General features: G+C 38.5%; 1 protein-coding gene across 2 annotated transcripts; it reads left to right on the top strand.

The window, feature by feature from the left end:
• Positions 1 to 1,502: 1,502 nt before the first annotated feature.
• Positions 1,503 to 23,857, top strand: LOC109641620 (monocarboxylate transporter 1-like). 2 transcript variants are annotated; one of them, XM_069527406.1, is made up of 6 exons: positions 1,503 to 1,810; positions 5,056 to 5,223; positions 8,573 to 8,914; positions 17,436 to 17,579; positions 19,041 to 19,841; positions 21,331 to 23,857. In XM_069527406.1, the coding sequence occupies exons 3-6, from the start codon at positions 8,698 to 8,700 to the stop codon at positions 21,621 to 21,623; spliced, it is 1,455 nt and encodes a 484-aa protein (XP_069383507.1). In that variant the 5' UTR covers positions 1,503 to 1,810; positions 5,056 to 5,223; positions 8,573 to 8,697; the 3' UTR covers positions 21,624 to 23,857. The 2 variants fall into 2 exon arrangements, with proteins under 2 accessions (XP_069383507.1, XP_069383506.1); XM_069527405.1 differs by lacking the exon at positions 5,056 to 5,223 and having other exon boundaries at positions 1,507 to 1,810.
• The last annotated feature ends 311 nt before the right edge of the window (positions 23,858 to 24,168 follow it).

Below are 24,168 nucleotides of genomic sequence, written 5' to 3'. Positions count from 1 at the left end.
AAGAGTTTACTTTTTTTCATGAGTATTTGTGGACGAGGAGGAGGAAGGCACCATCATATTTACTGATACAGGAATGTTAATTTAATTAAACTTGCTTCAGCTCCAGATTGAGAGCCCTCTTTCTCTTTCAATATCAAAATTGAAATTATTAATCATTACATTGTTTCTTGAGTGTATGAAGTGAATATGAAATATTCTGACCTTTGATTAACTTTAACAGACAAAAAGACACTGTAAATAAACTAAAAGTCTATAAGCAGCTTTTTTTCTTCAGCTCATAGGTTGTGAAATATAGCAACAGAGTTATACAGTTATGCAGTACTACAGTACAGGCTCCAGTCTCTGTGCTGCCAGAGATCATTTTCACAAATATCAGTGATAAGAAGGGAAAAGTGCAGGATGTACTGGAGTCACAGATATTCAGTTATATGTCTGTTAGCAACACACCCAGTCTTGGCCCGAACCTGCCCTTTCAAATATATGAAGTTTCCCAACATTGAGTCATTTCCAGAGACGTTTCCAAACAGCGAGTCTGTTCCACACAACTGTTGATTTAACTGCAGCTCAGCAGAGTGTTGAGTTCCTCCTCTCGTCCAGAGACATTCAAAAGTTTCTCCTGTTTTTGTATGTATCTTTTTCATGTAGATACATCGGTGACATTACCATCCCTTTCTCTATTTTTGGATTTTAAGGTCCTGACCTTCTATGTAAAGTGCCTTGACATAATGTGTATTATGATTTGGCACTATACGAATTAAATTGAATTGAATTGAATTGAATTAAATCCCGCATTTATTGGGTTGCATTGTACTGTTCTGTGGGGTTTTGAGCAAAACAATGAAGGGCATATACTAAACAACATATCATACAGTGCTGTGATGACTGTGTTTGGGTTGGGCTTCTTTTGGAGATTGTGTTTTGAAACCAAGCCCCTTGTGTGTCTAATGAAATATAATATAATATAAAAGCCAATATGAGAGAATTCCTCATCATTTTGAGGATTATAGGTATTAACTCAGAGAGATCAATGCGATACTACCAAATATTTATACGATTGTGTCCCATAATTGGGAGAAAGATTACTTTAATTAGAATTATTTTACAGTTATTACATAGTTACACACTATGTCAAAATTATGAGATAGTTAGTAGGCTCATAATAGCCTTTATGTACATTTTGCGATATAATGATTAAATACTTACTTTGGTAAATCAACAATACATTTCTCAGAATAATTCCAAGTCATTATCACATCAATATTGTAATTTCTCAAAGTATTGAGGTACTACATCATTAATCCTGTTTCGGGGCTATAAACTTCATATTATATCACTTATTATTTTATATGAATAACTATGATCTTATCTTATAATGTCTGTATAAGTCTTATTAATAAAATCCTCAGTCATGTTAATAGTAAATATATTTATTAAAATAAAATTAAAGTGTCTTTTGTCTTCAATTTGTATCTCACTTGATCTGCGCGTGCCCTTCTCCTCTCACACGTGCGTTCCCGCAGATACTCCGGCTGTGCGCATGCGCGTCAGTGAATGCTCATCCACACAGTTCACGGTGTGTGCGCGGTTCTCTGAGCTGCGGGTTCATGAGGAACGACCGAGGACCTTCACCCCGAACCGAACCCTAACCCGAGCCCTCACCCGAGCCGTCACCGGAGCCCTCACCGGAGCCCTCACCGGAGACAGCCGAACCGAGCTCTCACCGGAGCCGTCACCGGAGACAGATGAACCGAGCCCTCACCGGAGCCGTCACCGGAGACAGATGAACCGAGCCCTCACCGGAGCCCTCACGGTGAGTGACTTAGTGAACATCCCGGCTCGTGCTGCGTCAACACAGAGGCTGGATGAACTGTGGAATGAGCTCTCGCCTCCTTGATTAGCTTCGTGTTCTGCTGCCGGTTCATTTAATTATTGATTCACGTTGAGGAAAATGCATTAAAATACATGAAGCTGCCACAGGGACCGAAAGACCCCGTTTGATTCACAATGATGCTCACGATCCGATCAGCTCCGTTACAGCCCGTTAACCTGGGGATGGACACTGACACAACGGACACACGTTAAAGGATCCCGCTCCTCTCGGGACTCAATTATATGATCTCTGTTGGAGTCATTGTGTGTCCCTTTGTGGTCATTGTGTGTCCCTTTGTGGTCATTGTGTGTCCCTTTGTGGTCATTGTGTGTCCCTTTCGCATCTCATAGTGTTAATTTGTGTCTCATTGTTGTCATTCGACTTCCTGCTGTTGTCACTTTAGAGATGTGTTGTTCCTGCATACACACAGTCTGGTACATAAGTTACATTACATTTCATTACATTAAATATCATTTAGCTGACAATTTTATCCAAACCAACCTACAATAAGTGCATCAACCATGAGGGTATAAACCCAGAACAGCAAAAAGTAGTAAGTGCATTTACTTCAAAAAAGTCTAGTTAAAGGTACATTGTGTAGAATTTTGTGACATCTAGTGTTGAAGTGTCATGTTGCAGCTAACCCTAACCCTAACCCTAATTTTCATGTTTTTGTAAAAAATCTTAGTTGCTTTTTATTTCAGTGTGTTCATCATGCATATCTCTGTATTTGTTGTGTGCATCTTTGCTGCCATTTTATATCTTTTTATGATTTTTGTTGCAGAGTCTTTGGCCAAGGGCTCGCCTTACTTCTTCTTTTTGGGACTCTTGGGTCTGTGTACACTCAGTAATCCATCCATGGCTCCAGGTCATACAGTGAGCTCAACACAGAATTGAGACTGAGGTGATCTTGAGCCATCGCTGTGATTTCCAGTTGGTGTAGTCGTGCATTTGACCATGGTCTAATGTGTTTTCTATTCTGCTCTGTTCTGAATGAGTTTCACATGCTGGCACTTTGAGGGCCAGTGCTCAATGAAAGATCACACGACAGCCACATGTGCAGCCTCCCAGGCGCTCCCCATCGTCCCAAATCTACCAGAGATGCTAGTTGTCTATGAGTGCATGTGTAACCAGACCATCTGATTCTAAACTAAAACTTTGTTCAATGACGTTTAACAAAGCGAAACGTAAATGATTCACTCTAAAAATTATAAAACTAAAAATAAATAGAGTCAGATTATTACTAGTTTTTTTTGTCTGATGATGAAAAACTTTATGAATATGTGACTTAGATAAAAAGTTAAAGTGACATCAGAGTGTTGTTTTTCTGTTAACACAGAAAGAAGAGAAGTCGTTCATGTTTGATTAGCTCAGCCTGACTGGAATGTTCATTTATAATCATGAGAAATATTTAACAATTTGTGGATCATTTTTTTATCAAATTTGATTCCTCCTCCAGTTGTTCTGATCTGCACTGATACAATGAAACAGAAAAAAACATCAACAGGATCAGGTTTCATGTCACAGTCAAAGAATGTTTTTATATATTGGGATGAACTTTACTTTAAAACCCAAGAGGACACATTCAAAGTCTGGAATAGAAAAACAGTCCACTCTACTCTTTTGTCCCTGTCAGGATCCTGTAGATCATCACTCTGCTTTTCCATTGATCTGATTGGTCACTTGTTTGGTTGACGATAGGTTTTGATAATATCTCGAACTTAGCATAAGTTGCCATGGTGATTTACCCTGGTAACAAGTGAACCATAAGTTTGCTAGATTATTGTGGTTACAACCTTGTATCAGATTGAAGTTGGTGTTGGTGAGAACATGAAGCTGCTGGCGTCTGTGTGGGACAGAGAGTTAAATGTTTCCCTCAGTACAGCATCAATATTGTCAGAGCAGATTTATTTGAAACCTCTCAGACATGTAGGATATCGTTTTAAAAAGATCACATTTACTTGTTTTATTTTAACGACACATCTCTGCTCTCAAGTATTGTCTCATCAGGTTACAACTGCAGCTGACAATTAAGTCTTCACTTACCTCACTGGAAGATTTATTTTTACAATCAAATTTATATTTATCACTGAGGAGGCCAAGCCAGGAGAAGTTCAAATACTGCACCTTCAAAAACGCAAAACTGAGTCATTCCTTTCCTTGTCTACTTTGGCAAATATCCATAGAATAACAGTTGAGTGAACTCTGCTATCTGGATTTCATGAGCCCAGAGTCCTGATTTTATGACTTCATGGGTCTGTGCACATGCAAAAGAGTTTGTTTGTAGATTTTTGTCTAAATAAGGAAATTATCACTGAAAAACAAGGACGTTTTTTGAGTCTGAGGTTCCGAGTAAGAGGCGGCCAATGAGAGGAGACAAGTCAGCCATGTGTGTTGCCGTTCTTTTCTACTGTGTTAGTGTTCAAGGATGTGTGTTACTGATTAAGAGGGAGTGCAACAAGTAGAACCAGATGTGGAGTGAGCATTTCAAGGCCTTTTCCATTTACAGGCATCTGAATCCCAAAGTAGCATTTCTTGAGTATCCTGTCTTTACTGTGTCTGAAAAATACAATATCTGGACAGAAAGACAGGCAGAGAGACAGACAGACATGTGAGGAGAAACCAGTGTAGAAACAGTTGACACTGGACACTTCTGTGTGTTTTGTTAAAGTTTTTACATCTCAGCTGCTGAAACTGTCATTTGTTGTTTAAAGTATTTCAGGTAACTCCAACTCCTCCACACAGTTTGGTAAAGAGAGGGTTTGTTGCTGCAGGATGAATAGCCTCATTGAGTGTGTCCTGCTTTACTGACACACACACACACACACACACACACACATACACACACACTCTCACACACACACACACACAAACACACACACACACACACACACACACACACACACACACACATAACTGAATAGGCTACTACTTTCTAGAAGACAAGCATGTATTTTATCAGCAGCAGCCTGCTGGTTGACTAAGTTAAAGTTAGTTTCACACTGTCTAAGTCAGGTCAAATATTTTACCTCCTCCAAGAGGATTGCTTTTCATCTGTTTTTGTATTTATATAGAACTTTTCTAGTCGATGTCAATCAAAGAACTTTACAGTAAATGTGTGTCATCCCCACGTTCTCAAACACATTCATACACTGAATTTATGTGCATTACTTTTTCTGTCATAGATTAGTCATTCACTGCCAGCACAGCCGTGACAGCTGTTTGACCAGGATCGAACCACCGGTATTCTGGACAATCCGCTCTATCTCCTGAGACACAGCTACCCATCTGCCTGCGTTTCTTAGGACCTGTATAAACCTGTTATTAACACGTACGTCACAAGCGAAAAAGAGGTGAGGAAACAAGTCAACAGATTCTGAATGAATCTCGTGCAGACGTGAAGAAAGATTTGACCAATTTAATCAAAGTATGGATCATTATGTGTGGATCAGTGTCTATTGTGTTGGTGGTTACAAACAAATCAACAAGAAGAGAAACAATATGTTTGATTTCTAGTGAAACTGCCGCAGCTCAGAGATGTCAGCTGAGGACGTTCTTCATATGTGGCCCAGGACAGATTTGTGTTCACACTGTTAAAAGAATGTTGACACATGTGGCCCAGACTCCGAATGTGGTCTGGTCTGATTGGATCTATATCTGATCTGAGTGCGTTCATACCTGAACTTAAAACTGATATCCATTTGAGATTGGATCACAAAAACCACATGTTAAAACCAGGTGTGATCTGGGCCTTAGTTAGTTATAGTCAAAAGGATTAAATACCGGTGGAAGGATGTTTTATGGGTCCTCAGTTAACTCAGTAAATTTGGGTGTGGACCTGGACCAGTGGCAGCTTTAGGAATTTACTATCTTTTATTTATATTTCTTTATCGTGGCATAAAAGTTTTTCAACAGAACAATTTGAAGAAAAATCTGTCATATACGGAGGACTGACTTAAATGGGTGTGTTTGTGATTTGGTGCAGATCCAGAATAAAAATCTGGATTAAGTTTGACAGTAAACTTTATAATAAATAATTGTACATAAAACATAGAGATCCAGCCAAATGATCTTGAATTAAGAAAACATGTCTGAAAACAAATGCAGTGTTTATGAAGAATAAAGGTGTTTATATTTTTGCACAATGGCAATATTTCTGTGAAAGGAAGTGATGTGAATTAATTTAAATGTGTGGAAGGATCTTCAGTGTTCTCTGTGGAGGCCCTTTTATGACATACTTTGAGCTATGTAATACAAGAAACACTCACCTAACACCATGTCTCTTATAACTTTAACAAGTTATTTTTTTGGGAGGAAAGAATTCATGTTTATATAGGGTTAGGGGGTTAGGCTCTGTTTGTGATGTTGTTTTTTATTGAGGTTTGATTTTGTACAGATTATTTGAATGTATAAGAATAACTATAATGAAAAAGAAAACACAAATACAACTTCTCATAGAGAAAAAATGCTGCCCGTAGATGCACTGTATGTATGTGTGTGTGAATGGCTGAATGTAAAACTGTACTGCTTTAAGTGTCTTTAAGACTAGAACATTTCTGCAGTTTTTAATAGTGTTTTGTGTTGCAGATGCTGAGTAGATGTGTTGTCATCATCATGTTTTGGAAAAACCATGACCCATTGTACTTGGTGTAAGAGCACTCCACATTTGTGCCATGTTGAAGAGAGAGGGGGAAACTTCTCCCACGCTCTTACTTTGGGTTTCTTATTACCACTAACAACTTTAAGACACTTCACTCAATATTTTCTCAACATTTATTCATTTATTTGAATAAATAAATGGGTTTTGCTTTTGGTCAACTCTTTGTTTGACCTCATGTTATTTTTTCTGGATTTTTAAGCCGCTCGTGAGACTACAGACAGTATAAGTTTAAATTGTATATACTTCATCGCACTGACATAATGCATGAATATAAATAGTCTGTATGGCTGTATATTTATATTTGTGTCTTATTTTTGGATTCTTACTACATTTCCCTTTGTGATGTTGTGTCAGAGAGCTGCTGGTTATAAATAACTTGGTCATGTGTGGCCTAAATGGAAAAGAGGACATTTAGATGGATGCAATCAGTGAAGAATCCTGTGACAACAGGCCTTTTCCACCAAAGATATTCAGACATGTCAGTTAAGGAAAAATGCAGATGTGACCTACATTATAACATTTAACATGCTTTACTCCATTGAGCTGCTTTAGTTTCAGAGTCTTAGTATTGTGCGTCCTGGCTTTATTCTTTCTGGGAATTTTTCTTTGTGTTTTCTACCCTAGCAGGTTAAAAAGGCTGATGTGAATAACATTTGTCCTACTGTAGTTTCAGTACTGATACTAGGACTCAACGTAAAGCTCCAGTGAGTCAGATTCAAGTGAAAGTATTGGCAGAAATTTAATGGAGAATAATTCTCATGATGTTTTCACTAGTTCGTTTCATCTAAATTGTTTGAATTGTAGTCTTCTTTACCCCAGAAAAGGCCCTTTATATTTAAATACTTTATATTTAAATACCTTATATTCAAATGCTGTATATTTAAATACTTTATATTAAAATACTTTATATTAAAATACTGTATATTTACATCGAAGGGGTCCTCTCTACAGAGGCAGCCATGTTTTTTACATTAGTCCCGGCTGGACAAACTAAACACTTTTTGAGTTTTATGACAATTAAAGGCTACCACAGGTTATTTTTCCTGTTTGGAAGGAGAGGGTGGGATGAGGGGTGTTCAGCTGCAACATGACACTTCAACACTAGATGTCACTAAATTCTACACAATGTACCTTTAAGCCATTTTCAGACATGACTTGTGGATAAATTCCAAAGAACCTTAGCCTTAGTTTGCCTTCCACACATGATCAGCAAAGCAGAAGGTTTTCTGCACAGACTCGTTCTCAACAGCATTAAATCCTCCTTATTCAGGTGAGAGTTAGAGGAAGGAAGTGATGTATTAATTTATCTGCTGAGATCACATGATATTGTCGTCAGCCCAAATCATCACAAACTCTCCTGACATCTTCATCTGTGTCATCAATCTACTTGCTTGCGATGAATTAAGCGGGGATCCCCTGCTGTGCTCTCACATCGGATACTGCACACCTTCTGCTGACTTTGTACTAGAGGGACAGGTGGACAAAGTCTGTATATAATTTGGAGGCTCTCACTTTATGTTCACCTCCTCCCAAGAAAGTGCAGACAACCAGTGCATGTCTGGAAGCAGCCTTTGAATGATACCTTTTAGAAAATGCACACTTTTCAACAGGAAATATTGAGATGGTTGTTCAATTTTTCAACTTTAACTGGAATGTTGTGGTTTTGTTTTTGTTTCTCCAACTCATTTGTTTGCACAGAAACAATGGATCTAGACCGTGTGGAACATCCATAGCTGCAGTTTCAGCAGCCATTTAAAAACCATAGTAGTAGTCCTCACAAGTTCTTTCTTGGCCCAGGTCAAAACCTTCCACCAAGTTTAGTGGAAATAAGTTTTACAGTGTCTTCAAAGATTAGATTTGTCCTTGCATATTTTTCTGTGTCGGTCTTCTCCACCTTCCCTCATTCCTTACACATCCCACTTTTCTACATATTTCCTTTTACAGGCAGTGAAAATGCCAAGACCTGCAATAGTATGCCCTTATCTCTCTCACTGACCATCTGTGTTGATTTTAACCAGCTCTGTGCTCTGTCCCCCCCACAGGTTTTTGTATGCTGATCCCAGTTCAGCTTGTTCAACCTTCTCTAATCCTCTGAACCTCAGCTGTCCTCCGACAGTCACATTCAACTTCTTCATCTTCATCATCTTCGTCTTCCTTGCGAGCAGACATGCCCTCTGCGGTTGGTGGTCCTGTGGGGTACACCCCCCCTGAAGGTGGCTGGGGCTGGGCGGTGGTGGTGGGAGCCTTCATCTCCATTGGCTTTTCCTATGCCTTCCCCAAATCCATCACAGTGTTCTTCAAAGAGATAGAGGTCATCTTCGATGCCACACCAAGTCAGGTGTCCTGGATCTCGTCCATCATGCTGGCTGTCATGTATGGTGGAGGTGAGTGGCGTGTGTGAGTTTGGTTAATTGTTTGTTTAGTGTTACAGAGAACAAACATGTCACTCTTTAATTATTGATATTTTTCTGATGAGAAGCAGCAAAATCCATCATTGTATTTAATGTTGCAAACAGCAGACACGTTTTCAAACTGTGGAAAGAGGTTTCTGCTCTTCAGAGTAACTGATCATAAGAGGTGCAGACACGTGGATACAATAAGCACATTTAACAAACAACACAGAAGAGCCTGACTCATTTACCCGTAAAGATTAAAAATCTGCTCATTTGAGTCATTTATACATTTAATGGTATTGGCTATGGACCAATACTAAAAAATGCAATTATGGGTTAGGGTTTATTTTTACATTGAAATGTAGGTTTATTTATGTATCATTAAGAATTGTCTAAATCCCTAATATCAGTATTGATACCCCAAACATCCACATCTCTTGGGCTTTTCTACACAGCAATGAAAGTTCTGTCACTGTGACAGATTTTTGTCCATTAAATTTACCCTTGTGATGCCAGTTGGTGCCGCTGATCACCTCCAACATGAAGGTTCTGTTTTCATCTGCAATAGTTCGTTAGTAGAATTAATTATTAATATTTAAAAGATTCACATTAATTGCTGACGGGGGGGCTGGGACAAGACCCAAGAAGAACTCAATACATTTTGCAATCGATCTAGATAAACGATCCAGGATTATTTTTTTTTACTGTCTCTTATGTGGGGAGATATGGCATTGCCTTGGCAGAGGTATATGCTCTGTGAGTGCCCCTCTAGTTCACTTGGGTACCAAGCCACCATGTTCACCAAGCTCATTATTCTTTTAGCCACTTTGTCCAGATTTTTAATGTTACATGCAAACATAGCAGTAAATCAGTTGTTCTATTGGGGGGGCGTCTTCCCTAGTGTTGTCAAGTTACCCAGAAGGTCAACAAACTTATGGTGAATGTTTGCATTGTCTCTGAATTCACTGAGACTCAGTCTGTTTAATGTGCTTTAGTTGAGGCTAATTGGGTTAGTTCAAGTGTTTTATTTATAGAAGTTGCTTTAACCCAACGTGAGGGATTTAAAGTCTAAACTCAACCAGACTGTTGTTGTTGATGTTGTTTTGCTGATGAGTAACATTTCTCTTCCGTTCATTTTCTTTGGAACATGGACTCTGTTTATGTGTCTCATCCCGGTGGGCTTTTATACTAAATTATATTTTTGCAAAATGTTTTTTGAAAGTAGTGAACTCTCGGTGTAGAGTAATGAGAGATAAACAGTGTAATCTTGCAAAGTATAAACACACAGCAGTTTCTCACTGGCCACTCACAAACAAGTGAATTGATGCACGTTAACATTCCAGTTATAGAGTATATGTAATCACGCCCCCTGCAGAGACATGGACTCAACCAGAGCTCTTACGTTGCCCTGTGGAATTTGGCAGCAGTAAGTAAACAACAGATCTTTTACGTCAAGTTGTAAGTTGTGAGGTGGAACCTCTGGATCAGACCTTGTGTTTCAGAACGTCTCAAAACACCAGTTCGTAGCTCATCACCCCTCACACCACTGTACTTATCACTGATGACTGGGAGCTTTCACAAACCATTTTGTTTCTCTAGCTTACAGCACTTTCACTCGAAGGACCAGTACAACATTCATGGTTGATCAAGAGTTGTTTTATTGCTTTACGGCTGCAAGTAAAAATAAGAACCCACTCTTTTCTTAATTAATAAATTACTTTTTCTAGAAAATGTTAGAAAATATTGAAAATTCCATCACCATATAATGAAGCCAAAGATAGAGTCCTGAAATTGCTTGTTTGGTCTCATCATCACAAACTGCAAAAGTATTTTAAAATTTGATACAAAAAATGCGAGTGTGTATTTTTCTTCCTGAAAAATGACTGAAGCAGATGTTTAACTTTAATATCAGTTTAACAGATGGATTTTCCCTTCACTCCTCTTTGCAGAACTGTTGGAGCTCTGCCAAGTTACTGGGGGTGAAGAGCTGGTTTTATGAAAACAGTCTAAATGTCTGAGGAGAGTTGTCTACACTCAGATCGCTCTTAGTAGCTAATATTTGCAGATTCCCAGTCTGTTAAATGTGTGTATTACACCTGTCATGAGGAACACATCTAAAGCTGGCCTTTACAGACATAGTTTCATGGGACGTCTGGTCTCACGAGAATGTGTTTATGATGTGAATCTGACAATAAAACAAACTCAGAGAACAGAAAGAGGGATTTGTTTTTCGTGTAGACTGAACTTCTGCTCATTGTCAAATAGTTACTCAGGTGGGGTTTAGTTGTAGGTCTTGTTACCTTGAAGGAGAACTGGGAAAGTTTTGTTTGAATGAAACTTGGTTTCTCAATGAGGGTTTGTTGACAGTTATGTCGTGTAACTTTACTATTTTAAGAATGTTTCTTGTGCAGGTGCTTGAGCTTGAGCATGACCATGACCGCTTCTTCTTGTGTAGCTCTTATCTCCATCTACTCCTTTTTCACCCTTCACTGAAGCAAACCCAAAACAAACAGAAGCCTTTTCACTCTCCTTTCACTCTCTCGCTGTCTTCCCCACATGCCCTTCATGTCCCTCAAGCTGCTTTCAAACATGCCCTGAACTCCACAGATCCTTCGAGGTGCAGGTGTGAACCCAAATGTCTAAGCTCTGCAGTTTCTGCTGACTTTCTCCACCTGACCCCCTCTGTATAAATTCAAGAGAATTCGATTTGTGAACAGAGTATGGGCTCCCACACCGGATTCATCATTATCGATAACCAATAATCTCACATGTTTGTTATAAGCATGTGACCTGAAAGCTGTCTCTGTATGTCAACTGGATAACCCCTGTACATGGGTTAGGGTTAGGGTTAGGGTATGTCTTTCTCATGTTAAACTACAGCCACTGAGCAGTTAAACCAAGCATCACTGGACTAATGTCAGAGGTTCATGTGTCTGTGGTAAAACTTGGGTTTCTTAACCCCTAACCCTTAATCAGACAATAACATTGTCTTCAACCGTTTTCAGACATGACCGTTGAGTAAAATCCAGAGAATCGGCCACTTAGTTTCCTCGCACTATGCCTTTCACACATGAACAATGCAGCAGGAGGTTTTCTGCACAGACAGAGCATCGAGAACAGTGCATGTCGAAAAGCAGCTATACAGGGCAGGTAGGGACACGTCTGAAAAGTACCAGCGGCTTGGGAGGGTATCAATGGTAGTTTATACTCGCTGGTCCCGTTTCCGTGCATAATAGCACGCGCCAGAATTTTATGTTACTACAGCTGGCACACATCGTTGCACAGCATCGTTACAGCTGCGTCTGACGTCCGTGTGTTGTCAGTTGGGCAGATAGTAGTATTTCTGTTTGAAGGTAGAAAATTAATAAAGTGGTCAGCACTTTCAGGTACAGTACTCCACACTAGTAATTTTCTTCTATGGTTAGTAAGTGATAAGTGTTGAACTGAACCATGGTTCAGTTTGATCCAGACCCAGACTACATCCTTTTGTCTGGATTCGTCCTCTGATCTGGATCTATGACAAGATTCCTTCTCTGACACATAAAACATCCTTCCACTGTTTCATGGTAATCTCTCCAGTAGTTTCAGTGTAATTTTGCTTAAAAACAAACAATACTGAATATAATAATGTGCAATTGGTCACACGGTATATACTCTGCTCACAGTTCTGTTTACATTCTATTTATATTTTTATATTTCCTTTTATTTATATTGAATGTTTACTTATTAGTTTTACTCATGTCTGTTTTTGATTGTCCTCTTTGCTGCTGAAATGGAGCAAATTTCTCCACTGTGAGGTTAATAAAGGATTATCTTATCTTATCTTATCTTACTTTATCTTTTATCTTACAAATAAACAAACAAAGTGGAGAGATCATGCATGCATTGACCATTAATGGTTTAATTTGGGCATGAAGAGGACGGAATATGAGGCAGGTCCATTTGTCTGTGTCCTCAGCTCAAATCTCTGTATCTAAAAATGGAGTCTGTTCCTTCTACTTACTCATGCATCCCTTTCAGAGCTGCGTGCCAGCCTGCACTTGTATTCAGTCGGCATTTAGGAGAGGGAACTGCCGAGTGAGGAACAGGGGGAGGAGTGAAGTTGCATAACAGAAGCCAGATGTTGAAGTAGTTTCATTTTTCTCTTATATATACACACATATTTAAGTTTTAAATCTTGTCTCACAATTCACTCTTAACAAGCATTATACTTGCTTGTAGTGTAGCATGAGGGAAATTCTAGGATTTACAAAGAATAAATGACTCACTGATGACACATGAGCCTACGCACGTACACACACACTTTTAGAGAAGTAAAAAAAAAACTCAAAGTATTTTTTCACTGTGGTTAGATGACTAATAGTGTGAACTAAGAAGAGGAAGAACAGACAGACAGGAAATAGTCCTTTTTTGTATTAATATAATATTCCATCGTAGTAAATCTATTAAAACCTTTTCATTGTGAAGCTTCCCCAGTGTCCTGTGGTTAAAAGGGTTCTGACCCATGATGAATTAGTACTGTGTGGGAGAAGATATCACCTTTTATATAACGCACCAAAAATCTATCAAAGATCAGGGTTTCAACCCATTGAAAAGAGAGCGCTACACATGAGACAAGATGCACTTAGCCAGGACATTATGGTTAAAGTGACTAGAACGATCCAGATTCATGATCCAACGTCCTCGACTAATAACTACTGAGTAACACCCGCACACACAATCCTAGAGGAAATGATGGGAAACTAACCTGATACAATACAAACTTCAAGCTCATCTAAATTATTACTGTTTACTGAGCTGGTTACATATGTAAACATCAAATGTTTAATATTTATATAAGAGCATTTTTGTTAAATGAGCCAGACAGTCAATTTTATTTATTGTTTTAGTTGTCTTTGGTTTGTGTTTTATTTATTTAGGATATGTTAAGTACATTTAAATTTGAATTCAAATGTCAGACTGAATATTATTTAGAATTAAGTTCATTGCTGTCTGAAAGGCTTATTATTATTATTATTATGCTATAGTATTATCATCATTATATCAGTAGTTTAAAATGGTTTCACAATGATGACAATAATATAATTGATCACAATAATTTGTGTTGTAGAATGAAATATCCTTAATTCAATCAATAAATGAAAAAGTTAGTCTGGAGCCCTGACTATAAACTTTCCAGCCTGCAGAAGTGGAGTAATCATAGATATCTTGGAACTGGATGTACTTCTCTTAACTAGGGAACACAATATGCTTGTTTGCTTATTGATATGTTTAATTCAATAACATGCAATATAGGGGGAAATGTTGAAATCTAAAACATTTTATAACCCTATACCTCCCCTCCTCGTGGGCTCTGGGCTCAGCTCTGGATGTTTTACATTCAGCCTTTAACTGTTTCTTGTTCTGCTGCAGCAAAATAATGTTTTCCAGTTTGAAAGACTGCCATGGTTCAGCATCTGTTTTCTTCATGAGCAGAGTCAGACTTTCTTGTTACAGTGACCTAACTTAAATATTATAGTGGAGATTCAGCAAAGGAAGAAATACCACTGTGTTTTTCTCAAGTTAAAAAGATCAACAAGAGGACTTTCAAATTTAATTGGACAGTCATTTTCTCATTTACCTAATGATAATCTGGAATTACAAACACAAACTTGCTTCTTTCGTATGTTGTAACAGAGAGTGCTCACTGAGTGCCTCAATGATCTGTGATCTATGAGATTTCTGTTCTCTGTGTGGGAGTGAAAAGAGCCAGTGTGAAGAAAGATTGCGTGAGTGTGTGTCATCAATCAATCACATTTTATTTTATAGCCCATATTCAGAATTTGTCTCATAGATCTTAAAGGTCCAGTGTGTAAGATTTAGGTGAAGGATCTATTAACAGAAATGGAATAATCCTAGTGAAGTTTTCTCTAGTGTTTTTATCTAAATTGTACAGAATGTTGTTTTCTTTTATATTTATATTCTTTATATTTAGAAGAAACTGAGATGATTCCACAGGAGAGGAGCTTGGTGCTGAAAGCTCTGGCTCCTCCACTTTTTTTTGTAATTTAGGGAAAACAGCCTGAATATGAGGGAATCTGGGAGCTCGGGGCTCCAGTGGTGATATGGTGCTATGAGCTCTTTAAGAATTTGCACATGGATAAGAGTCTCGGATACATTTAGAAAACATTAATTTAATATTATTGTTTAACAAGGGTTAGACACATGGTCACACCTGCAGCTCTGAATGGAGGACAACAAAACAATGGGCTGACACATTAATTAGACTTTGGCTGTGTTCATTTGTCCCGACAGTTTCATAAAGAAGTTTTTTTTACACCTCTTATAATAATTTAAAAATCCATTTCCTCTCTGTCTTTGTCACTGGGATCAGCTCTGACTCATCTGTTGACCGTCAAAACATCAATACAATATTTTACTAAAAGTGTTGCTGCTAAAATTAGACAGAGGAATAGTTTGTCACCACAGCGTTCACTCCTGACATGCACTCGCTCACTTGTGGTCATTGTGTTGGTGTAAAGCTAAGGGAAGATCTTTCCTCCTTTTTTTCACAGAAGAATAACGCAAATGAAGGAGGGAGGAGGGAATGATGTGTTTGTATAATATCTGCGAGGGCACTACTCATTGTACTCTTTGTGTTCAATCGTGCAGCACAGCAACACAACATAGAAACAAGGTGTCAGACACATGTGAGGCTTTGGGGGTTAGTGCATCCAGAGTGACCCCTGGTGTTTGTGGTCAGCAGCCAAGTTAAGGACAAAAGCAACACAGGCGGAGCAAAGCATAAACGTTTAATTTTTAACCAACAGTCGAAAACTAAATGAACCGCATCCGCAGCAGTGCTAACTTTTTACTTTCTAATAATCCCACTTCATAGTGACATCATCATGATGTCCTTCATACCATATGCTGAGGATTGGTTAATCTGAATAAACTGAAGATGTGTAATTTAGTGGTATCCCAAAGTAAACGCATTACCACATTTAATGGCTTCTTTATCTGGCTTCTTGTGACATCGTGAAGACCTCATCCCTACCATATGACCATAAATGATGTCCTAGAGAAGGCAGAGATCTATTTTTAACTTTTTCATGATGTCACAGATCCTGTGACGTCATATGATGAGGAATCATTTTCTGATCATTATCAGTTATAGATATTTTTATTATATGTGGAGTTATATTGTTTTTCAGCTCATTTTTGATGACCCTGATCTTTGTTCAGTTTCTTCATATACACAATAATTAAAACATATTGTTTTTTGGTCAACTGACTAACTGATAAATTGTTCCACACAATATGTCTACACATGAGAAACAATCATCTCTCTCACACACAGACACACTGTATAGATTGTGCAGCCTGCACTTTGTATTCCAGCAGAGCACTGTCTGCCTGGTTTCATGTGAAAGCCCATTCATTCTGACACTGACACGCAAACTGAGACACGTGGCCATCCTCCTCCTCTCCCTCCTTCTCCTCTCTTCCCTCTACTGTTCATTTTCTGTATGTCATGTCATTTGTGTACATACTGGGATGGCTGTATAAGAAAACTCTTTAGTTTCATTATATATATATATATATATATTCTCCCAAAAAGTCCAGTTGTTTACTGTATAATTTTCTTCTCACTTACTAGTCAATGATTAATGATCTTATGATTAATAATTTAATAATCTTCGACAGCACAACACTGCTGTGGTCTTAACTACGTATTCACACATTTTTACCCTCACTGTCCTTCTATATCGCGTGTTTGTGTGTAAGTGCGCAACATTTTGCAGTAACATGCTGCTCTGTTGCGTGTCCTGCCTCCCCCTCCTCACCCTTACCCCTACCTCCCCTCCCCCCTCCCTTCTTCTGTTCTGCTGTTACACAATCAGTCATTGTCCCTCTTATTTTTACTCTAATAGCATCATCTGCTGGTGAACAGTTAAAATGGCGACCTGATGTAACAAGATTGTATTTGAGGAAATGACAGTATTCATACAGTCAATATATATATATGCATATATATATATATATAAATACACTGTCTTAATAATCTACCAGTTGAGACAGAGTAGCAACATATTGCGACAATGTATTAGGAGTCTACTTTGATCCATACTATATATCAGCAACTTAACCTCAAGACTAACTAGCTGCTTATTAAGGGTTTGTCAAGAATAAACAACCTATTCAGTAAGAATAAGAAATTGTTGAATAAATACCTAATACATATGTAGTGATGCTTAATGCAGATCTTATTGATCATTAATACATACACGTATTACTCATGTATTAGTGGCTAACATTGTGTTCCCTAAACTAAAGTGTTACCCTGATTTTGATTCGTGTAGCAATGATTATTCTGTAAAGTAGTAGTTGAGTGAAACAAGACACTTGAAGACGTCACCATGGATTTATTACAGCAGCATTTTTTACAGTTGTGTTCATGGTCCAGTAAAATTCAACACTGGTATAACTTAATATTTCTCTCTCTAATCCTTCTCTTCATTCTCTTTCTTAGGGCCAATCAGCAGCATCCTTGTGAACAAATTTGGCAGTCGACCAATCATGATAGCCGGTGGTTGTCTGTCAGGGTCAGGACTGGTCGCAGCCTCTTTCTGCAACACTGTGGAGCAGCTTTACTTCTTCATAGGAGTAGTGGGAGGTCAGTATTTCACCCGCCTCTGACATAAATGTAATATTTGAATGTTTAAATATATAAATAGTCTTTGTCTTGGTCAGTATTGCCTTTTATTAAAAGAAAGTCTGTTAATAAAATAAAGATTCAAAAGGAATGGATAAAACACACCCTGAAGGTCTGGACAACTATTAGAAAAAATACACTGTAAATTTCAAGGGCCAATTCCCTCCTTCCATGTGAGATAGTGGGTTCAAAAGATTGGCCAATAAAGGCATTGGTACAATCAACCAGAACTCAAAAACATTTGGGAAACCTCTAACTACAAACTCACATAAAGGAATTAACAGTGAATTATGGAAAGAATTTGACTGGAAACAAAAAATGTGATATTTCTACAAACCTTTTATCATCTCCCCATATGCAGATCAACCATTTGTAGACTAACATTTTTGAGGACGCCCTATGTCAAGCAATGTTTGTGTTTTTTCAATTTAAAAAACTAAATAAAAAGTTCCCCAAAAAAAAGAAAAGAGCAGAGGAGCCGAATTGCTTGTAGACCAGCGAAGTAATGCACCTCGATGCTGCCAGGGGCAGCCACCTTGATACAGCTAAGATGCAGCACACAAGTCTAAACTGAATGAGTGTAAAATGTGGAGGATCAGGAAGACTGATGTATTCAGACTTTAAAAAATAGTTTGTAAATTACAACACACTTGTAATAACAGTTACAGTCTAAAAAATGTTTGAGAGCACAATCATGAGTCTAGTTGTGATTCACACCTCTAGTATTCACACACTGATGAAAAAATAAATCATGTGCCTTGATAATCGTTTTATCAACAAATCGTAGCCGTCTGAATCAAATCGTGAAGTGGCTAGAGACTACCAACCCTAATTACCTCCACTTAAATTCACTAAATCAAACCACACACACTCTGAAATAAACACATCTGATTGTTTTCCTCATTAATTATTCTCTGAGAAATTTGTGAACCATCCTTCATCAAGTTTACTGGAAATCTGTTCTGTATGATGCTGCTGACTAACAGACGGAAAAGGCAGATGAAAACCTAAACTCCTTGACAAAGGTAATTACTATTAAAGAGAAGAAAACACAAAAGCAACCAAATATATGGAACTTGACCTAAAAGAATAAACTTAACTGCAAATCTTTTCTGCATTTATTATTGGCTAACTGATAAATCGATTAGTGTCTCCTTAGGTCTCTCGTCTGTTTCTGCAATGAAGATGTCTGGAGACAATTTCTAAGAATTTATTTCATATTTGGCAGAAAAAACAGTAGCCACAGAACAACATTTAAGATTAAAGATGAAAACTCAGAAATCTGTTTCAAAGCAACATGAACTTGCAAGAACTCACATTTTTCTTGGTCAAAGTTGGAAAAGTTTTATTTTCTGAGATATTTGTCTTTTTCTGTGATTTTTAACACATTTCCTCTTCTTCGCTCTCCTCTTCCTCCTCCAGGTTTGGGACTGGCCTTCAACTTGAATCCAGCCCTCACTATGATTGGAAAATACTTTTACAAGCGCCGGCCTATCGCCAACGGCATTGCTATGGCAGGCAGCCCAGTGTTTCTGTCCACCCTGGCTCCTCTCAACACCTGGCTCTATGATGAGTTTGGGTGGAGAGGCAGCTTCCTGATCCTGGGCGGACTTCTGCTCAACTGTTGTGTGGCCGGCTCCCTTATGCGCCCCCTTGGACCCAAACCTCAGCCCGCAAAGCTCGACTCAGGAGCATCGGATTCAATAGAGCCACAGCAGAAGAAGACAGTCCTGCAAACCATCAACTCCTTCATTGACCTGACGCTGTTTAAACACCGCGGCTTCCTATTGTACCTGATGGGAAACGTTGTTATGTTCTTCGGTCTCTTTGCTCCGCTCGTCTTCCTCTCTAATTACGCCAAGAGTAAAAACATCAGCAAAGAAAAGGCTGCCATTCTTCTGTCAGTGCTGGCCTTTGTAGACATGATTGCCCGACCCTCCATGGGCCTGTTGGCTAACACCAGGTGGATCCGGCCGAGGGTGCAGTATTTCTTTGCAGGTGCCGTCCTTTACAACGGTGTTTGTCACGTTATGGCGCCGCTGTCGGTGGACTACACTGGATTTGTGGTGTATGCCATCTTCTTTGGTTTTGCGTTTGGCTGGCTGAGTTCAGTGTTGTTTGAGACACTGATGGACCTGGTGGGGGCTCAGAGGTTTTCTTCAGCTGTGGGTCTTGTCACTATAGTGGAGTGTGCACCGGTGCTGCTCGGCCCGCCACTCACAGGTAAGACACTCAGCATGCATTGGGGCTGTCAGGGCTGGGCAATTAACCGAAAATGTATTGAAACTGACATTTATAACCTCTAACTGACTTAATCTTGTTCATGTCCGTTAATTTGGGTAATACTGCATGCATTCACAAACTGTCGGGTTTCCACTAAATTCCTTATTACCCTTCCGAGTGTCCTCACTCACTTTACATGTTAACAAGACCACAACAATACATAGGTTCAGTCAATGGGGTGTGGCCAAGAGGAGAGGCAGAGAAGACCGTGTGTTTTACACTTGTAAAAGTCTGCGTGTTGTTTGATAGATAGATAGATGAACTTTAAGATCCCACATGGGACATTGCTGACCCAGGGTCTCTGTTAACTTTTTAAAAAGTCTAAAATTTAGCTATTTTAATTTTTTGGCCTGGAAAAGTCTTAAATAAAACACTACATCCTTTTCACTGTAACATCTATTTATCTGTGAAGTAAAAATGTTTTGGCATCATATGTATTATATGTCTACACTCAGTCAGAACTGATCTCAGTTCACTGAGCTTGATATCATAGATCTTGAATTTTACTCATTATGGTGTTTAAGTCTGAAAGGTAACTACAGAAACTCTGTAGTAACAGTTTAAGTATCTGTCTGATGTGACAAATTTAATACTTATCAATACTTAACAATATTTTCTGTTCCGGTCATTGTGATGGGTATAATCTCATCTAATCCTGCATGAGAGAATTAATTCAAAAATGAGGTCTGCAATGAAAAATTATTTTCACTATCATTAATTTATGAATTAATCATATCTATAAAAGGGTTATATATACCGTGAAACTATAAGTTGTTGCTGTTCACAGAGATTGATTTAAATCACATTGACAAGACAGTACAAGACAAAAACAGTCTGACCAGGAAACTAAGCAAAGCATATTAAAAGGTTTTAGAGGTAAAGACAACAAGGTGTATGACTTTGTGTTTGAGGGAGTGTGTGCACGCGTCTCACATTATAATGAGGGCGAAAGAGAGAAAACAGCAAAAGTAATAATAAAAAAATCGATAGGAAAGAATAGAAATAGAAATAGAAAAAGTACAATAGATAATTATTAATCAATCAATAATTGTCAGCTGTATTAGAGGTGTGTTGATGGTAAATGTGTTGACCGCGTGTTTTTGTGAGCTGTTTTCCTTTATGAGCGTGTCGGGTTTTGAGATGGAAAAAAAACAGTTTAGAGTCCGTCTAGGGTGTTGTTTTGGGTCTGAAGTCTAGCAGATGAGAGCTGCCATGTTGGATCTCACACCACAAGGTCTGGAATCACAGCCAAAGTCAAAGACTTATATTGTTTATCTCATCTGAACCAATCACCTACAGACGTACAGCTGTTCTACATGTAGAGAGTTATATTCAGTAGTTTAAAAAAAAATTAGAATACTGATCCAGATCATCATTAGAACTTTAGATGTTAAACTGAGTTGTGTCTCTGTCTCTTCTCCACCTCCAGGTACTTTCTATAACTACTATCAACACTATGACTACACCTACATAACCTGTGGCATCATCCTCATGATCGCCAGCGTGTTCCTCTTTGTGGGAATGGGCATCAATTACCGCCTGGTGGAGCGAGAGAAGAAAGAGGAGGAGAGGCAAGAACGAGAGGAGCCCAAAGAGGAGCGCGCTGCCATGCTGGCCCCTCCCTCTCCATCCAAATCAGATGAGGAAGCAAGTGAGGAAAACCGCGTGCCAACCGCCATCGAAATGGAGGAAGTGGCCAAAATGGATGAGGACACAGTGTAAAAAAAGAAAAAAACAGACTTGTGAGGGACGCATACACGGCTTTGCACACTTCACAAAAACACATACAATAGTTGCAGTTACTCAGAACAACCACACACTGTCTTTATATAGTGAAAATATACACCAGCCTGAAGCCATAGAAACACTTAAACGATTAAAACCTGAGACCTGCTGCTGCGATGTGAAGCTTAAAGCTGGCACGCATCATTTCACTGCGTTGATACCGTTAGTTTTGGTATCAAACGTGCCTTCAGTAAACTAAGTCCTCCAGGAGCCATGTTAACACTAGTTAGAACATAACCCAGTAAACTAATGAGGACTTTACTCTCAGGGTGTTCTCACAAGTCACTGGACCTCCACTTTGCCAACAGTTTTAAAGTATGATCAGATACTGTACACGAACTCTGTAACTCTGCACACACGTGTTGTCAATGGTTGGGCATAAATTAAAAGGAAACAGTTATAGTTTATGCAGTGAGTCTGAGACCACATATGTAATCAAGGGACTACTGGGTTCTGCTCACATGTCAGAGGGTGACATCTCCAGGTTTTTAAAGAAAAACTTCAAGAAGTTCAATATTTCATTGTAGGAACAGCAGCGATAATTTTAACCTTTAGTCAAGAATATGATGCAGAAAAACTGTGAAACATTTAAAAATAGAAAGATGTAGTAAAAGTGAGAAAGTTTAAAACTTGTGGAGCGAGGATCACCTGTGTGTGTGTGTGTGTGTGTGTGTGTGCGTGTGCGTGCGTGCGTGCGTGCGTGCGTGCGTGCGTGCGCACAGTTTTAACTGAAGCCTGGTTTCATTATTTCCGAAACTGCATTTTCAGCACATTAATATCTAAACTGTGCATCATATATCATATCAGAAACTTGTTACTTAAAAGTGTATCACAGTATAGTCAGTGGTTATTGATTAGTGATCAGTTTTATTAAACAGTGTGAACAAGGAATTAGATTCGAGGAACCAGCCAGAACAAACAGGTTACAAGTTAATAAACTATAGAATGAAATTTGTAATTGTTTAAAAGGAAGCATCATCAACACATTTATTGAAAAGACCAAACGTTAACTGATCCTGCTAACCAGTAGGGCTCTGCAACTGATAATCATTTTCGTCTATAAATCTCATTAATGACAGAAATGACCAGGAAAGATTTTCTGTCATGGTATAAAATTACGACATTGAAAAGGGTGTTCAGTACATTCACACTGTATTATACCTTAGTTTGTTTTGAAAGCTGTTATAATAATGTATTATTTTTCAAACCAATGACTTACAGAATGTAAGTTGTTGTGCTAAATGTCTGTTTTTTGGTAAAGATGGAGATTTGTTTATTTCTGCTTCTACCAGCGCCTGAACTACAATGCCGGATTTGCGCATTTCGGGGTAACTTCAGGATGAAATTGGGGTTTCCGGTCCTATGAATTTTTTTTCCCAAATGTCTCCAGGGGGCGCCATAACTTATACATTGACACAATCACAGATGTTTTACCAGCTGTTCTTCCTGCATTTAGCAGCTGCACCTGTTTCTTTTATTCTGGATCATGTGTTTGTTCTCCTCTGACTTTTATTATACAACAGTTTGATCCTCGTGAAATATGAGGCTCTGCTGTCAGTCAAACTGTCCCAGTCTGTGGTTGGTCATACGCAGTAGACCCCGCCCCTTTTGTGTGCACTCGCATAAGTTAACTTAACGAGTTGATAACCAGCATCATTTGACCACTTAGCCTGACTGTGATTGTTAGGTTAAGTTCAGCTGGATTTCAGAAAGATATCCTGGATATGTTGAACTTCGTAGTACAGAACTCTGAAGTTTTCACTCGTCTCTTTACTAGAATCTGAAATAGATGATGGACACGTCAATTTTACAGTAGAAATAAGAAAAGAACTCAAATGTGCTTAGTCTGACACATATCACATGACAGGTATATTTGAATTTAACCACATTCAAAATTAACAAAAACATTCCATTATTTTATCGTTGAGACGTGTGACTGAATAAAATAGTGAAGGACCACAACAAAAACATTTAATTAAATGAAAACTTAGTATTTCTAGTGCAGGGGCTTTGAAATCGGTACTGTACTTAGTCGCAGCACCTTTTTGTGTTAAATAAGAACAAATCGTTATCACGTTTCTAGAAAATAATACTTGCATTAAATGTTTTTATCTTTGTATGTGTGATAACATGGCTGATGAATGAAAGAATAAACTGTTTTTAAAACAAAACGTACCTTATTTGTTCTGTAAAAATAAAAGGAACGTGATCTGGCTTAGCATAGAATAAAGACTGGCCTGGTTCTGTCAAAACAGTTAAACCCATACAACATAACTGTGACACTTAGTTCTTTTAGGTGCGATTATGTGTCGGACTATTTTTGGGATATAAGCGAGCCTACCCTACTAGTTTAGCAATTGTTTCAAGCCAAGACATAGTTGGGTCCATCATTTTCAAAAACAACACTGCTGACATAGAGTAAATTGGGTTAATGACCTTAACTGCAGTCAGCCATCAAGGGTTGATCAAGAAGATTTAGCTT

Source organism: Paralichthys olivaceus, chromosome 6 (assembly GCF_024713975.1).
Source record: "Paralichthys olivaceus isolate ysfri-2021 chromosome 6, ASM2471397v2, whole genome shotgun sequence".
Taxonomy (NCBI): domain Eukaryota; kingdom Metazoa; phylum Chordata; class Actinopteri; order Pleuronectiformes; family Paralichthyidae; genus Paralichthys; species Paralichthys olivaceus.
The sequence above is the reverse complement of the archived record's forward strand: the minus strand, read 5'-3'. Positions and strand labels throughout refer to the sequence as shown.

Excerpts from the sequence above, each read along its gene's own strand:
- LOC109641620 (XM_069527406.1), top strand. The coding sequence starts at position 8,698 with ATGCCCTCTGCGGTTGGTGGTCCTGTGGGGTACACCCCCCCTGAAGGT. Across the intron at positions 8,915-17,435 it reads GGCTGTCATGTATGGTGGAG|GGCCAATCAGCAGCATCCTT; the intron begins GTGAGTGGCGTG and ends TCTCTTTCTTAG. Across the intron at positions 19,842-21,330 it reads GCTCGGCCCGCCACTCACAG|GTACTTTCTATAACTACTAT; the intron begins GTAAGACACTCA and ends CTCCACCTCCAG.